Here is a 16,579-nt window from a genome sequence, read left to right on the forward strand (position 1 = left end):
ACAGGTTCACAGTTCATGACTTTAACATTTAAATACAAGGCCTATCAGGGTATTTTTAGTTTTCTTTAAATTATCAAATATAGCTGAATGTAATTGAAGTGGCAGGGTATGCAAAGGAATACTGAACAGGAAAGGTTTACAGTGCTGGAGGGGCTACCTTTTTCATCCCACACTGGATGGGTTTTTTACTAAAACAGAAAGGATTTTTACAGGTTTTTAAATGTCATCTACAACAGTTACTCAAAATTTTCATAACAAACAAGGCACCTTCCTGAGTTTCTGTAACTGCTGCACAGAAACAGGAAAATATAGTTCTGGCAAGGACAAGAGCCAAAGCAGTACATGTTGCTTTGTCTGCAGCTACAGCAGAAAGACTGTGGCCTCAGGCTGCTTATCATGGGCCAGTGTGGGAAAAGCATGGAAGCCACTATAGTGGCAAGTGAGAAGCCATGGTGACTTCTCCTCTTCTCTTCTGACAGCACTGTATGTCCTAAAGTATTCTAATAGATAAACTTCAAGACAAAAAAATTTACAGGTGTCATTTTTCACTGAATTTTCCTCTTTTCCCTAGCCATTACCTATATTGAAGCTACAACCTCCCTGCAGTTAGACAAAAATGCTATTGAACCAAGACAAAAAGAATGGTAAAAGCCTGTCCAACGCTCCTTAATACCTGTCAAATTCTGACAGAATTCAATAGTATCTGAGACTTAAAGTGGTATAACTATAAACTAGATTGCTGAAAAGAAAGAATATATTTTAAAAGCTTCCTACTGACTCTTTAATTTGTTTATTTGCCAGTGCAAAATCATTGAATGGCCTTCCTATTTCATGGTGCTCAAGGTAAAAATAAACCAAAAAACAAGATTTTGCACTTTTTGCCATCAGATACTTGTTTATCAAAGTGTGCTATGATACCCACAACTAGATAAGTGCTGATACAGGATGAGGGAGTCACTGGCAGATAATTACTACTATCGGTGCTTCTGACTGTTGTTGGACAGGCCCTGCTGGTCCTGCTCAGCACACTCACGCAGGAGGGCAGCTCCTCTCCTCGCTTCTTGGCTTCACTGGGAGTATCAACAACTGCCCAGCTCTGCATCCCTGGGAGTGTCCTAGAAAGTCTTGCTCTTTCCGAGAATGCAGACCACTCTTCAGCCAATTAATGAGATGAAGGATTTGGGTATTCCACTGAAGACAACTCACCTGCCCGAAGTTACGTTGTATTAAGTGCTTTGTTCAGTTAGCCTCAGTAATATATTCATTCACCAAGAGGCTGTTTCTCTTTTAGGGCACAGGCAGATATGTAGACATAAATGGTAAACCCTGCAATCCTTTGAGCAGAAATGTCTTTACATTTCATATAGTTCAGTAGGAACAAAGCATCCAAAGTTCTTATATGGCTGTGTACAAAAGAACAAGGTGGACTTCAGGCCTGAAAATGAGAAGAAGCAAGCTGAAAAAAATATTTTTCTTTCTTATATCATCTGCAAAAACAAATAAAATCTAAACCTCTCTGTGGATCATCTATATTTGTAAGATTTAAAGCGTATGGATTTACAAGCAGCATTTAAGTAGTATTGTGTAAAAAGTGTCATGAAATCAGTAACATGCATCATGGTGTAAAAAAGAGCTGGGTTAGAGAGAAGTGCTACACGTGGGTACGCTGCTGCTGGCATGGAAGTGGGTGGGGCTTTCAGGACTCTCAGGACCAGAGTGCTGATGTGTGGGAGATTCCTGTCTTCTCTTAGCACCAGCTGCATGGTGGCACTGGGCTAGTTAAGCCACAGCTGGTGCTAGGAGATGAGGCAGAAGAAAATGCCCCATTTCCCTCACTGTAGGAATCGCTAAGCTCAGACACCAACATCATGCTTCTGCTAGATGTGTTTGTGAGGCACCGTGCCTGCGCACTACTTTCTGATGCTCCACTGTTGCTCTCTGCTCCTCAGAAAACAAGGCTTAACCTGCATGTTTCTCTTCATGCTTCCCCATGCTGCAGATCCTGCAGTTCCTATCATGCTTGGCACATGGCACTTTGAAAGCATTACTTTCCAGCCCTAGTTCTCCCTCCTTGCCATGCCTCATCTGGTGCATCTCCTGACACCATGAGCCTTTCCCAGCTCTCCATGGTGCTGCCCTAGCTGAAAGCTATCCCAGCACAGCCCCATGCTCAGCAACATGCTCCAGTTCACGAGGATTCCACACAAAACACCAAAATTCGGTAACTGTTACCTCAGATGACAAACACTTATCACCAAGAGACAGTTTTGCAGAGGCCAGGTAGGTATTGCTGACAGTAATATCTTCCAGCTCAGTGCTGAAGTGATCAGAATCTTTAATGACATTGTAATTCAGGGCCATGCTGTAACTGGCAGGTTTCTTCTGCTGTTTCTGCTGGTAATTGCAGAGTTTCCTGAAGGCTGCTCTGAATTTCTGGGACATGAGATTGTAAATTACAGGATTGATGGCACTGTTTAAATAAATACAGATTCTGCAAAATAATAGGAACCAGTTTTCTTGGAAGGGTCTGGAGAGAAAGGAATTGACCACAACCAGGGTACGGTAGGGCATCCATAGGAATGCAAATAGGATCACAACCACAGCCAGCATCTTGGTAACCTGAGGGAACACCGAGGTAGACAGAAGAGAGGCAGAAGGTTAGTACTCACCTTGGCATGAACATATGCATTCCTAAACTTCAAGGGCCAAAACTAAACATGGACAGATCCTTCAATAAGAATTTCTGATAAATATTTGGTTCAGAAAGATTTTCTAAAGTAAGTTCAAAATTACTCTTTCCAGGTGATATCCCAGTAAGCTAATTGTTGTAGGCCTTTGACTTTTCAACTTCTTACACTGGAAGGAGTTGTTGATTCAAATGGGAAAAAAAGATCAAAAGTAATTTTTTTCCAACCACATTAGATCTCCTTTAGACTAATACAGTCTGTAGAGTAATTGAACCTGAAGCCTTTTTAGTTTACCTAGTTTAATAGTCACCATAAAAACAAAGTCAAAATTAATGAAAAAAAAGTAGTTTTATTTCTGTTCTTCAAATCCTCGATATTCAATTAGATATTCATTATTTGATGTTTACTCTGAAATGTCAATTAAAGTTTACAGAGCCAGGAAAAAAGTTATTAATAAAAATTGATTGCTATAAGAATGTTTATCTATTGTGTAAATTTATTTTGAATAGAGAAAAAAACAACAACCTTTGGGAATAGCCAGGATAGCTGATATGAAGTGAACAACAGATATTAAAAAATTAGAGAACTCACTTTAAAAAGAGTCTTTCTCTTGCAAATCGTTTCATTCTAATGTATATGGTATTCATTAGTCTCTAGATTAAAGAAAGTTTGAAAGATGTTAATAAGCACAGCAGAAAGTACAGTGAGATGTGACAGCAGGATGGTACAATGGCATAGCCTCATGGAAGTCAGGAGATGACTTGCTTAACTGTGTGAATTAGAAAGCATTGATACAGATTTTTTTGGTGAGCTACAACTACTTGTTTTGATTGTGTTTTGTGGTTTGTTTTTGGTTTCCTTTTTTTTTTTTTTTTTACTATTTGCCTTTCTTCTTGACATAAAACTGCTGGTGTCTATTGACAGCTCAGTTTAAAGAATTTTTTCCTTTTGCTTTATTTCTGCTTTCCAAGTATCTGAAGTTAAACTTCAGTGAAACAGTAACTGTTGTAACCACAAGATATAGGATATGCTCTGGCTGTATGGGTTATTATTTCATATACATCTATCCTCACAGAAAGGGCAGATGTAAATTGATAAGAGTTTCAAGAGCGGGACAGGTAGGTAACTGCAGTATAATTACTCACAAACACATGCTAGTTTCAGAAGTGGGTTTTAATTTGAAGTTATAAGAGAGTATATAAATCTCTTGTCTTCTGATCAGATAGCTCATTATATAGAAACCTGCCACCTCACTGCCTAATGAAAGTATTTTCTCCTATCTATCTAAAAAGACATATACACATAAGCCAATTTGTTGGGTTTCTTGTACATCCTATGATAAAGAATGTGATGAACAGCAAATTTACTGTACAAATTGATGTATCTTTATCTATCTTTAAATTTACATATTCAACGGCTACAATTTCATCTTCTAATTCTCCTCCCTTCACCTTCACTTTTGATTTCCCTACATCTGTGTTTGGTAGAAGTAAAAATGACACTGAGAAATACTATCGCCTTTTTTTTTTGTCACCTGATACACTTAATTACGACTTACAGACTGCTTTTCTAGTCTTCTGTGCACAGTTGTTGTAATATAGCAAAATGCAAATGTGAATGTCCCAGGTAGCTCAAAGGATGCTTTTTCCTTATCTCCAAACCACTTCTAAAAGAGCAATTCCTGTGAACATGGCAGCAAGGACTGAGGGGACTCAGTACTGACTCGCTCTGGCTCAGGAAGTCTCAGAACTACTCTCATCCAACTCTCCTCACCCCAGCTCAGCTCCAGCCCAAGGTGAGCAAATTCATTCAATGGAGAATAATCATTCATCATGGCAAAGAATCCATATTTAAAGGAAGAAAGTAATTATTTGTGGAGCTTGGGTGAACAATGGGATTAAGTACAGCTAAGAGATATGTTGCATCAGGTCAGGAATTCAGTGGATAACAGTCTACACAGGCATCAGTGTACTTGACTACCAGAAGCTCTGTTGGGCACTTTGTTACCAATCACTGACAATTTATATTTCTCCTGAGCATGTGTTTAAGGAAAAATTGTTCAGAGAATTGCTCACAGTGTTGCAGTTATCAGATTGAATCCTCAACTACAGGTAAATTGTCCTTAGTGGTCAAGGAGGGAGTATTTCAAAGTCATATAATTAACACTGTACAGCAATGAAAAAAAATACTGTTACTCCTTGAGTGACTGCATGCCATATACCTAATATATATATATATTGCAAACTATTAGCTGAATTTATGCATATTGGCATCTTGATGCACATTTTCCATTTATCTAACATCACTACCTTTTACTGCTGCCAGTAAACTGTAGGCTGTAATTTGACGATGTCTTAGAACTGCCTCTTAGCATCAGATAAAAAAAATCACAGTCACAGCAAAAAGTACTCTGAGCTGAGGCAAATTCAGTCTGAAGGTTTGAGTGTGTTTTAAAATGCCAAGAAATTAGCTTTGCACTGCCATGCTTTAAGCCAAGCCAGAAGTTGTCTTGCAGTATTCAGACTGCAAAATTTTCTAGTCCTGACCTAAACTGAAGTCAAAGTAACATGTGGCTGCAGCAAAAAAAGCAATTCTGTTTTCACCTCCCTCCTTGTGATGGACCCAAACATGAGTGTGTGGGCCAGGACAGGCTGCTCATCCAGCTAAAAACTAAGCATTTCTCTGTAAAGCTGGTTTTTGGTTTTCTCAGGTCAATGACCCAACTCATATACCCATATGCTACCACAGGCCCCATAGCTGAAGTAGAAGAGGCAGAATCCAAGGATAGCACCTCTTTGGTGGTTCAGTCAGTGCAGAGCAGTGAGGAGGATTCTCTATAATTTTAAACTCTCCAAAGTGCATATCCTTCCAAAGCTGCCATAAATAACAAATCTGGTACAACCCCTCTATTGCCAGGCAGAAATTCAATCTCCTGAGCCAGATGACCAGTCATGGTTGTGTCTCTGAGAGAGACTGCAAGGCCCTGGGTTCAGGTAACTATTTGCTTATTGGTAAATACTCCCTAAATTGGCTCTAGCAGTAGAGATTCTTCATGCTCAGCGACATCAGAGGATGACCCATTGTGCGAATGGCAGCAGCTCCTAGGAGGTGTTCTGGCAAGGCTGACTTTGTCCTCAGCATGGCCAGAGAGTTTTTCTTCCCATTGCAAGCTGAGGTACCACTCAGGGCTTCTGACCTGAAGACTTTTATCTCACCTGAATTTGTGTTACAGGGGAGCCCAGCATCTAAACACATGAGTTATGCCAAAGCTGCTTTCTTATCCACACAAAAAAAACCTTATTGGAATGGATGGGGCTGCACAGAAATAGTTTAGAGGAAATTTTGGTCCACTTTATTTAAGTAAACTGCCATTTCTTTTTTCAAATCACTTCATATGAAACAGAACTAAACATCATTTGGGAGGGGGCTTTGACATCAGTGGAGTGCTAAGAGAACAAACTTTTAAAGAACATGCTTTTATTACCCATAAGCAGCAGGATTAGCATCCTCATTCCTTGCTCAGGTAAAGGCAAGCATACACTGATTGATCTTTTCCTGTGGATGTGTGCTGCATATCCTATGCTTAGAGTACAAATTATTCTTAGGGAGATTTCAAACATGAAAAAAAGGCTTTGAGCAAATCTAGTTTATTCCAAATTTCAAGTGTAGTTTAAATGACAACAAAGTGCTTGAGACTGAACATGGTGGCTACATACATTCTTCAAACCTTATCTTTTATCTTTTTATTTCTGAGAATGTTCTAACAAAGTATCTAAAGTGTATTTTACTAAATAGATTCTCAATATTTTAATTCTGAACTGTTCTCCTTTTCCATCCTACTCCAAAAACTTGTCATTCTAAGGATGTCTTTTTATTAGACACTTTCATTACCATAGTACTTACAGTTTGGTAGTTGCTTCCTTCTCCTTTGAACACTAATCTTTTGTATATTGACAGATAAAAGTGATAATCATTCTGTGGATATCTCTCTTTTTGTACTTGGTGGTGATCCTTGCAAGGCACTGAGATTGTATATCCCAGTCCATGATCTTGTAATAAAAAGGACCGTGCAACAAGGAGGAGGATTAAATAAATAGAAGGATTAATGTATTGATCTACTAACACCACAAGTGAAACCAAACAGTAAGACTGAGGATTTCATGTGAGCCTTACAAAACTTATCTTGCATTGGAAGCAGGAATCTGTGCATTCTCTGCTGTGTGAAAACAGAGGGATTTCTCAGGGGAGCAGGTCATTGCAGACTGCACCACTGTCTAAGAGAGGACTTTCTCCAGACAGCAATTTACCCGTTATAACTGACCAAGATGGCCATGATGACCTTAGATGACTTGATTGGACTAAGCAACTAACTCTGTGAGATATGCCTAATGTTAAGTGAGCTGGATCCCATCTCAAGTATATAACAACCTGTTTGCTATCTAAGGTTGTATTTATTTTTCACAGTCCCCTTGATACCTGAGGAAACAAAGAATTACTCTGGGGAAAGTATGAAATCTACCTGCAAACATGTAATTAAGTGTTCATATTATGGTAGACAACTATATTGTCAGCTATACCTGCCTTTGCCATTGCAGTAGGAAATTTTAACTTGTTTGTCTAACTAAATGTGGAGATGCTAGACTTTTTTGAACATGGACTTGTGTTTCCTCATTTTACACCACTGGCTATCATTTACATGCTGCTACTATATAAAAAATATTACTAATAATGCCACAATATCCCTGCTTTGCTCCCAATACTATACTTTATGCAAATGCAGGCTTTACTCATATAAACAATCAGGTTACTTAGGCTTTTAGAAAAAATCCTGCTGTCTTTATAAGACATAAAAGATGATGCTTTATAATCTTCTCTTTTCAATTTCATGATATAACAGTATTCATATTCAGCAGTGTTCAACGTAAAAGATGTCTGTTTTTCAAGTGATGTACATATAATCAGACATGTATACTAAAGTGATATTGAGAACTTGAGGATCAAATTATCCTCTTCTACCAGTTAATGGGCAAAACCCATTAAACAGTTCTTATTTGACTATTAACTATAATTGACAACTTAATTAAATATAACCTAGGCCACATGTTTCTGCTGTGCATTTCAAAGCATGGCTCTAGTGCTCTGCAACACTCGTTGCTCTTAGCAGGATGCTCAGTTATCTTTTGTGGTCATGCCATCTCTGTAATAAGAAACATGGACCCTCTCATTAAACAGTTACAATCTACATAAAATAAGAAGAATATAAAGTTCAGCCGATCACCCAAGGGGGACACCCAGCTTGTCTGAGCAGGGACACAGCTCAGCTTTGTTTCCTGAGGGAGCTGTACAGAGCAGGGAGGCACAAGCTTGGGGAAGTGACCCACTGGGGTGCCATGCAGGGGTGAGAGCCAAGCCACTCAGCATGGAGCACTGTTTCCCAATGTTCACATCAAGCTGCCTGACCTGACGGGAGCCTGCTTCCGAGAGTCAGCTGTGAGGGACGAACTCTGTGTTTCTCACTGTTGCACCGGCTGTGCTACCTGCTGTATGCTGTGTGAGTATGAGGCAGTCTGGTTTACTGCAAATAGCAAGGCATTAATCTACTAACTATATTCTACTGGTATTATTACACAGAGCACAATAGAAAAAGAAATTAGTCAAATCTATGTCTCAGTTTTGAGCCATCAATACATAAAAATATTTTATGAAAGTCAGAGTAACAAAGATATTTAGCATTTATAAATCACTTTTATATACAGACTCCCTTAAATAGACTTTTTGCAGGAGAGTTAGAGACAGCAAAAGTACAAACTTGACTGAGTGACATAGTGCCTTAGCTGGGACCAAATCTCAAGTCTCCCAAAATCCCAGGCTAGTTCCTTCTCATCAGATTCCAAAAATAATTTAAGAGTCATTTTGTATATCTGGCAAGATTACTAACAGGTTGTAATATAAATAAACTATAGTTAAAATGTTTCATTCATAATTGACACTTCCTAATTGCCGTTTGATATAGGAAATAAAATACTGTTTCTTTTCTGCCCTTGCAGTAAGTAATAGTGAATAAGCAATAAAAAACATACTTGTATGCATGTGTATACATATCACAGAATTTCAACTTGACTATTTAGCAAAAAAGAAATACATTTTACCTCTTTGCACAGCTTCAGAATAGTGAACTCTAAAACAAGTGTGTTTTATGTTTCAGAAAGACATTTCAAGCTGCTATTCCTACCTGCCTTCGAGAAGCAATAGTGCTGTTGAAACTCCTGTTAGTCATCTTGGAATTCGCAGGCTTGCTTTTGTGAGCCACATCATTTCTCCATGTCTTAGAGTTTTCTTTTGGGTCCAAAGGTATGGGGTTCAGGAACAGTATTCTAGCAATCAGGCCATAGAGAACAGTCGCCAATACCATTGGCACAACATAAAATATACCAAAGTCCATCATATAGATAGGAGAGTAATAGCTCCTGGACACCTTGTAGCCACAGGACACAACAGTAGTCTCTTTGTAGGCTACCGTATTAATGTCCAGCAAGAAAAACCAGAGCATACAGTACATGGAGGTGAAAGACCAGACAAAAACAATGATCTTTTTGGCTCTTGAAAAAGTGCATAGAAATTGGGCTTTGATTGGGTGGCAGATGGCTATGTATCTCTCAATGGTGAAGGCAGCAATGGAAAAAGAAGAAGCATTGATTCCTAGGTATTGGAAATAAGTAATGCAGAGACACCCCACATAGCCATACACCCAGGATCTATACAGGCTTTCTGTGATATTGGGTAGTCCTGCGGCTACAAGCACTATGAGATCTGCCACAGCCAGACTCACCAGATAGCAGTTAGTGGGAGTTCTCATGTGCTTGGTTCTGAGGACTACCAAAACCACCATGATGTTGCCCACAATGCCCAGTCCACAGATGAGGAGGACCAAGAGGATGGTAACCACTTGGTATTCAACTGTAATCATCTCCTGGCTTGATAGTGGCAGCACAGTTTGGTTCTGCTTCTCCCCTGTGTCATTCTCCATCTTCACAAGCCCACTGCTGCTTCTGCCCAGCACTTGGTCTCAGCACCTGTTCTCCATGGTCCCCTGCAAAAGGGTGAACAGAGCAGAGTGTGGGTGATCTGCAGCTTCAAAGCACATTCTCCATATAGTCACAGTCCCATTCCTGTATCGTACTCCAGTTCCCCGAAAGCACCTGGACTTTCAGTTCTTGTAAATTCAACTACCAGATGAGTTAATCCCTCTAAGACTCCAGCTCATTTGCACAGGTTTAAAGGCTGCTTTCTCATAGCCAGTTTGAGGCATTCATGAAAACGAGCATGTGGAGGTGGGAGTTTCCTCCCTGCAGAGGCAGGGAAAGCAGAGCCCTCCTACACTGCCAGCTGCTGAGCTCCGCACGGGGCTGAGCTGATCCAGTGCAGGCAGACCAGCATCATCACTTGCCAGGGGGAGTCACAAAGTGCCGAGGGTGGAGACAACAGCACAAGGTGTAAAGAGAGGGAGTTGTAAAGCCCACGCCTGTTTCCCCTCTCTGCTATCTCTCGTATCGATCATATTGATCCACACTGGCAAACCAAGGAGAGATGACTGGCAATAAAAATACACCAGTTTCTGAAATTCTGACTTGCCCGTGTCGCTGTCCTTGTGAAAATGATCACAGCACAAATTGCAGCTTAATAAGATCAGTCACAAACATATGAATGTGTGTACATGCACATACACACACACAACACACACAGAGTGCTACTAATACTCATTCACCACCATTTCCTCAAAGAAGGGTCTCCTATGGTTGACTAAACTCCTCCATGGTCAGTCAGGTTGTGTAAAACCACAGCCTGTGGAAGTAATTGCTTTGGTCTGTGCAGATAAAGCTCTACCAATGCTATAACCTAGCCACACCTGGAGATAAATGCAGCTCTTTTCTGTTTCTCTTGCTGTCAATCTAAATGCCTCAATGAATAAAACAGTAGCAAACTTTCTGCAGGGTTCTATGAAAGTGCTCTTGTTAATACCTAACCACAGTCCCTCAACTCGTAATTTTTCTTATACTATTGCATTAAAAGGTTAAAGTTTAAATTTGCCTTAAAATCCCTCCTTTTACTCCATTTACGGTGAATGTTTTTGCTCTTTGCTCAGAAAGGGTTCAACAAAATACACAAAAGTAGAGTGAGAGTATGTAAGTCCTTGCAGTGCAAGAAGTAATGACTGAGGACATGGGATGCAGAGAAGCTGTGGAATATTTAAAAGGCCACATGACTTTGAAGTGAATATTGAAGGTCTGGAGGATGTGCAAGACATGGTCTCTAGTGCTTGCCTCATTCCTGTATCAGAGATGGGATAGATCATCTTGTCTCCGTTACTTTTTATTGCTTTTTATCAAGTGTTGCATTCTGGTCATGAAAAAAGTATGGAGTTGTCACTGTAGGGCATTTAGAGGATTTTGATGGTATTAATATCCTATATGAAGCAATTCCCTTTTCTTTCTATACAGTACTTCTCCAACCTTCAGTGTTTCTGTAAAACCTGCAGCAATTGCAGAAGGAATTTCAAGACTAGAAATCCATTTTCTGGTGTTAATGCAACTGTCAAAATACACTGGGTAGTTTCAAAAGCAGTTCAGCATGAATACATGCAAGCCCAGCAGATGTGCCAGAGAAATTCTGACAGCAGATGGACCCTAGATCACTGTGATACTTTTACCACATGTCTGTTACTCTTTATACCCATACCTGTTGGTCCAGGCATCAGTTGACATTGCATGTACTAATGAGGACAGATGCAGTTAGCAAGTCAACAACAATAACGACATGAAAACAAGACTGGAAATGTGCTGATTTTTTCTAACACATTTATGTTGGTACAACCCTTTGAGTAGGAGAGAGAGGGGAAGGCATCATGTTGATACCACCTGTGCTGTGTACCACTTAGCCAACAGTATTCTTGTTCAAATTTTTTCCCATTTGCCTCACTTAAAATGTGTCTCTGCTCACTTGAGTCATAACAAACCCATAACAAACTGTCTCATACATTAAGCACACATTGAGATAGAATAGTGAATCACTATAAGCAGTTTACCCAATAGGTATAAATTGTTCTTAATTTTGTTTCTCTGACTCAGATCACTTCCCCAGCTGCTTTTCTGTTTTGAAAATTGACTCCACAATTTCATACTCTATTACCTGCCTGTACTCAGGGTTCATAAAAAAAAATCACAGCTAATTTGGATTCTTTACTCTGTGTGAACCTCCAGTGGAGTGCTGAACACTTACTGCTGTACAAATGTTTCCAAGGATGTGGTTTGTAGACAACAAAAGCCACCATCAGTAACAATTTCAGTATCATCCAAAGGCTAGCTTTTAAAGTTCATAACTAGCTACTGACATGATCAGATCCAAATGTGTTTGGGATTTACACTTGACACGGTTAAATAGTGTAGCAACTTTGGTCAACTAGACATTATCCTCCTACATTTGCTGTACCACATAGCCGTGTTTTTGTGCTGATGCAGTGAGCTAGTGGATAAGTCTTTGAATTGTGGGAGAACTCTGCACCTGGAAAAGCCTTTTATGAGTAAAGATTGTGAGGGGACTAAATACCTCTTCTGTGAGATAAATCCCATTACCCAAGTCAGTGATCCTTCTTTATAACTATTTTTTTTATTGTTTGTCACTGGAGAACACTGAAGTACTGCTAAAATCCTGAGGGGATTTTCCAAAAGTAATTTAGGACTTTGGATGAGTTGGAAACTCTAACATTCCTACCTGTATCTTACAAAGTCTATTTGATTTAGGGACCTTTAATCTCCATAAGAGTGCAAATCCTATTTCAAAGATGACTTTTGCTGTATCATATTTAGTTTCATTTAATGTTCATCTTGGATTGGTGATGGCTCAGGGCAAGTAATAAGGAATCTTTTACTTAATTGTTTCAAAAAAAACAATTGTCAAGATAATTATGAAAAATGGATTTAAGCATTCAGCTGGTTCATGTGGGAAATTTGGTTCATCTCTTGCCTGTCCACAAGGTCAGTGGACCAAAATACTGGTTTGAGGAGACAGATCTGAGGTCTTGTGGTAAAGGAGGCTGGAAAGACTTTAAGATGTGTGCACTTTTATTCTCTAATTTCTACCAACTCAGGTGAAGATAAACTGTACAAGAGCCTGATGAAGGAGCAGGAACTTTGTCAGACTAAATAGAGAAAGATCACTCTAAACCTCCCCCCCCCCTCCTCCTTCCCCCCCCCCCCCTCCTCCCCCCCCCCCCCTCCTCCCCCGGCCCGGCCTTCTAATCTTTCTTCCTCTATAAACCCCTGTATCACCATGGGGGGACAACATACATCCTTCCTTGTGATTTTTCCCCTTACCCTTAGCTCTAAAGGCCTGTTATGTTTTGTGGACATTTTTCACAACCACCTTAGTAGGGAGGATCAGAGGCTTTACTGTCAGAGATATGTTCACAGCTAGGGACCTTTTTCCTCTCATCTGGCTGCTCTCAGCACAGCAGGCTGGATCAGGAAGGATGTGGTCAATGCTGTAAGAGGTACATGGAGTTCTTGTCCATGAGTTGCAAAGCTGAAGACAGTCAAAACAGTGGGAAAAATTACCTTCTGAGTTGACTTCAGACTGATATCACTTTCTGTGGAGGTTTAGCTGATTATAGTGCTCTAACCTTTTTTTCCAAAGTGATCAGTAGCCCAGCAGGGTGTTGGTGGTTCAGGTGTAGCTTTCTCTTAAACTGTCAACAGAGAAGGTAAGTAAAAGGCAGTAAAACATTTTAGATTGTTCAGAAAGGAAGTATGGCTTTATGATCCAGAGCTCAGGCATTGAAATGAATGAGCATCACTGCAATCCCTAACAGCTGTTCCAATAATTTTATAATGTGTGGGGATTTAAGACCTCAGTGGAGTTGCTACTCATTCATCTCTTTTTATCTTTAGGTTTCATATTCCAGGTGAACTGCCAGACTCAGCTGTCATGTGTTAGCAATGAGTTGTTACCAGAAAAATTAATGTTAGCCCCACAGGCTAAAATCAACTCTCCATAAACACCAGCAGAGCCTTAACAGGGAACCATAGACTCTCTCCCTGATGCTGCTTTGTACTTACACAGTGTGCACATATGATAAATGAGGTCATGAGAGGATGTAAAAAGCAGTTCCTGTTATTTGCCAATATCATGGCAGAACAAATGGCTTTACTGAGAAAAACCAACCATCAAGAACAGGTTCAAAATGCATGACATATCACAGAAGGAATGCTTCACACTGCAGATTCTTACTTCACCTGTGAAGTTGAAAGGGGTTAATGCTGTTCCTGAGGACAGGGACAAAAAAAAAAAGACAGAGAAAAGAAATGGTGAGGGAAGACATGGGTATCAGTGAAAACATGTGATAGTCTGAAAGAAACGTTGATCCTGTGCCTGGCTGAGCATCATCATAAGTCACTGGCAGAGCACCAGGACAGGCTCTTATTGTTGAGCCCTGTGTGAAGGCCAGTAGCAGTCTTGGAGAAGGTCTGGGAAGGATACTGCTCTCCCCATCATGTCAGAGTCCTGTTCTCTTGTGCTTATATACAATAATCCAGTACTTCCCCTGCTCCTTCCCTTCCTCTTGCCAGCCCATGAGGAAATCTGGCAATGTTTTACAGAGGGGAAAGAACTGCAGGGGTGCAAGCTCTGCTCCAAACCCTGCTCCTGACTGCCTGCCTGTCTGCTCCAGGCTGCATGCTGTCAGTGTGCAGTTGTTCCAGGGGTGCAGCCCAGAGTACCCTGTGACCTGGCTCACTCACAGTCACTCTCAGTCTGATATCAGCCACTAAGGCAACTTTAAGAGACAGCCTGGCTGTTCAAGAGGATCCTCACTGCCATCTGCAGAAAACTTTGAACCAGCAGCAGAAGAAGGTGATAAATAACTGCCAAAGAAACCTTAGAGGAAAATATTTGGGGGACAAGCAGCAGGGAAGGAAATACAGCTGGTGACCACTTCTTCAAGTGGCAGGAGGGTTAAGAAAGCCACATAAGCCAGAAAATAAAGAAATTGGAAAATGAAAAACAAACCCACCACCACCAAAACCATCAAGCAAATAAAACCCTACCCCTCTGCCCCAAAATACAAACAAGCACCAATAAAAGGACAAAAGGCTAACTTGTTTTGCAAGTGGGTCTTGACAGCAGAACTGGAAGAAGACTGGGCTGTCGGTGAACTGAAAGAGAGAGCACCTGCTTGATGATCTGCTATGAAGAACAAAGCCAGCAAGACCAACCAAAGGTGTCCCAAGGGATAGGGACTGTTTTCTTCCCCTCAACTCATTCCGTCCATGTTTGCAGGCCCAGCCCCACCACAGAGGGTGATGGAGAAAGACATGGAATGCTGCTCTGCTTTGAGAAACACAGCCCATTGCCACATGGTGGTCAGTCCTCTGCATGGCACCTGGGATGAAGGGACGGAATGCTCAAGTTCTTCTCCTCAAAATCAGTAGTGAGTTACTGGTGCTGGGTGAGGTTGGGCTGTTTAGCTACAGGAACACTGCATTGCAGGTTCCATGGGAAGCTGTTTGGATGACCGATTTGGAGACTTGGAGGTTTTCAGAACTTGCCTTGACAAGGCTCTGGGCACACTAATGCACCTGTGATTGCTTTGCGCAGGAAGGTGTACTAGATGATCTCCAGAAATATCTTCCCACGGGAGTTGTTGAAAATTACTCTAGTGTAATCCTGACACCCAAGGACTGGGAGGTTCAGCCAAGACCTATGTTTGGGTGCAGAGCAGATTGGAGCAGTAAAGGATCTGACCCAGTACATTTATGGTGAGAAGTCAGACATAGTAGAGCAGCACAAGCAGAGAAGTAAGGTTACTTTTTCTTATATACCTTTGCCAGATGGATAAAATTCTGGGGTTTTTTCAAGCCCTTATCATTTTTATGTAATTGCCAAGAAGCAATTAAGTCACAGCTTGGTGACAATGCCTGGTCATTTTTTAAAAAAAGCATGCTACCTTAGCAAGTTTGTTAAGTGACACCCTTATTCCCATACACACAGTAGATGCAAAGGCCATGGAAAATAACAATAACAAAGAAAAGCTACCTTTACCTAATACATACTACAAAACAGGAAATATAGTATACAAACAAACAGTTTAGAAACCCCAGGACTTAAAATAAAAAACCCACAAAATATGTCTGAAAATAGGCATTGATATGAGAAGGTGAGAATTTGTGGCTCCAGGCCTCAAAACCCATTGCTTGGACAGGTGACCTTGAGATGAAGCAGTAGCAAGAACATTGATGTGGACTGTGGGTTGTGCACATTTATGACATCATTTAACATTTCAAGAAACAGAGCTGCTTTAGCCAATTTCAAACAGTTCTTGTGAATCTTATTGTCACTTCACACTCACAAAACTGAACAATACAAAGACACAAGTCCTAAAACAGTTGTTTTTTGTTTTTGTTTCTTTGTAATCCATAAACCCTGGATATGTCAGTCCACAATTTCTGTGGGAAGAGCAACCAGTATCTCAAACTAGTTGTGTATTTCTTTATGCATCAGGAGAAGCATACAGTGGCTAGCCATGTCAAAATAAGGCAGAGCTGAGATAATTCCAGCCTTGTGCTACCTGTCCTTTGCACAGCTTGGTGGAAAACATCAAAATGGACAAGTTGTGCTAAGGGCGTACACAGCCTGATGTTGTACAGATTTTAAAGATATTTCCTCATGACTGGCCATTCTTTGTTGTTCTTCTTGGTCATGATCCTGTTTCTACACAGACTGGATCCAAAGTGCAAACTATAAGGGAATTTTCCTCATTGATTCAAGCAGACATCAGATCAGATTCTCACTGTGCAAAGAGACAGACGTCCTATCCTATTATTCTTAAGCATCAGAAATAT

At 40.5% G+C, this 16,579-nt stretch overlaps 1 protein-coding gene across 1 annotated transcript; it reads right to left on the bottom strand.

The window, feature by feature from the left end:
* Nucleotides 1–1,109: 1,109 nt before the first annotated feature.
* On the bottom strand, nucleotides 1,110–9,904 carry TRHR (thyrotropin releasing hormone receptor). The gene is made up of 3 exons (XM_071553045.1): nucleotides 8,920–9,904; nucleotides 2,233–2,619; nucleotides 1,110–1,435 (listed from the first exon to the last, which is right to left on the bottom strand). Exons 1-3 carry the CDS (start codon nucleotides 9,712–9,714, stop codon nucleotides 1,430–1,432), a joined length of 1,188 nt encoding a protein of 395 aa, XP_071409146.1. The 5' UTR covers nucleotides 9,715–9,904; the 3' UTR covers nucleotides 1,110–1,429.
* Nucleotides 9,905–16,579: the final 6,675 nt, after the last annotated feature.

Source organism: Pithys albifrons, chromosome 4 (assembly GCF_047495875.1).
Source record: "Pithys albifrons albifrons isolate INPA30051 chromosome 4, PitAlb_v1, whole genome shotgun sequence".
NCBI lineage: Eukaryota > Metazoa > Chordata > Aves > Passeriformes > Thamnophilidae > Pithys > Pithys albifrons.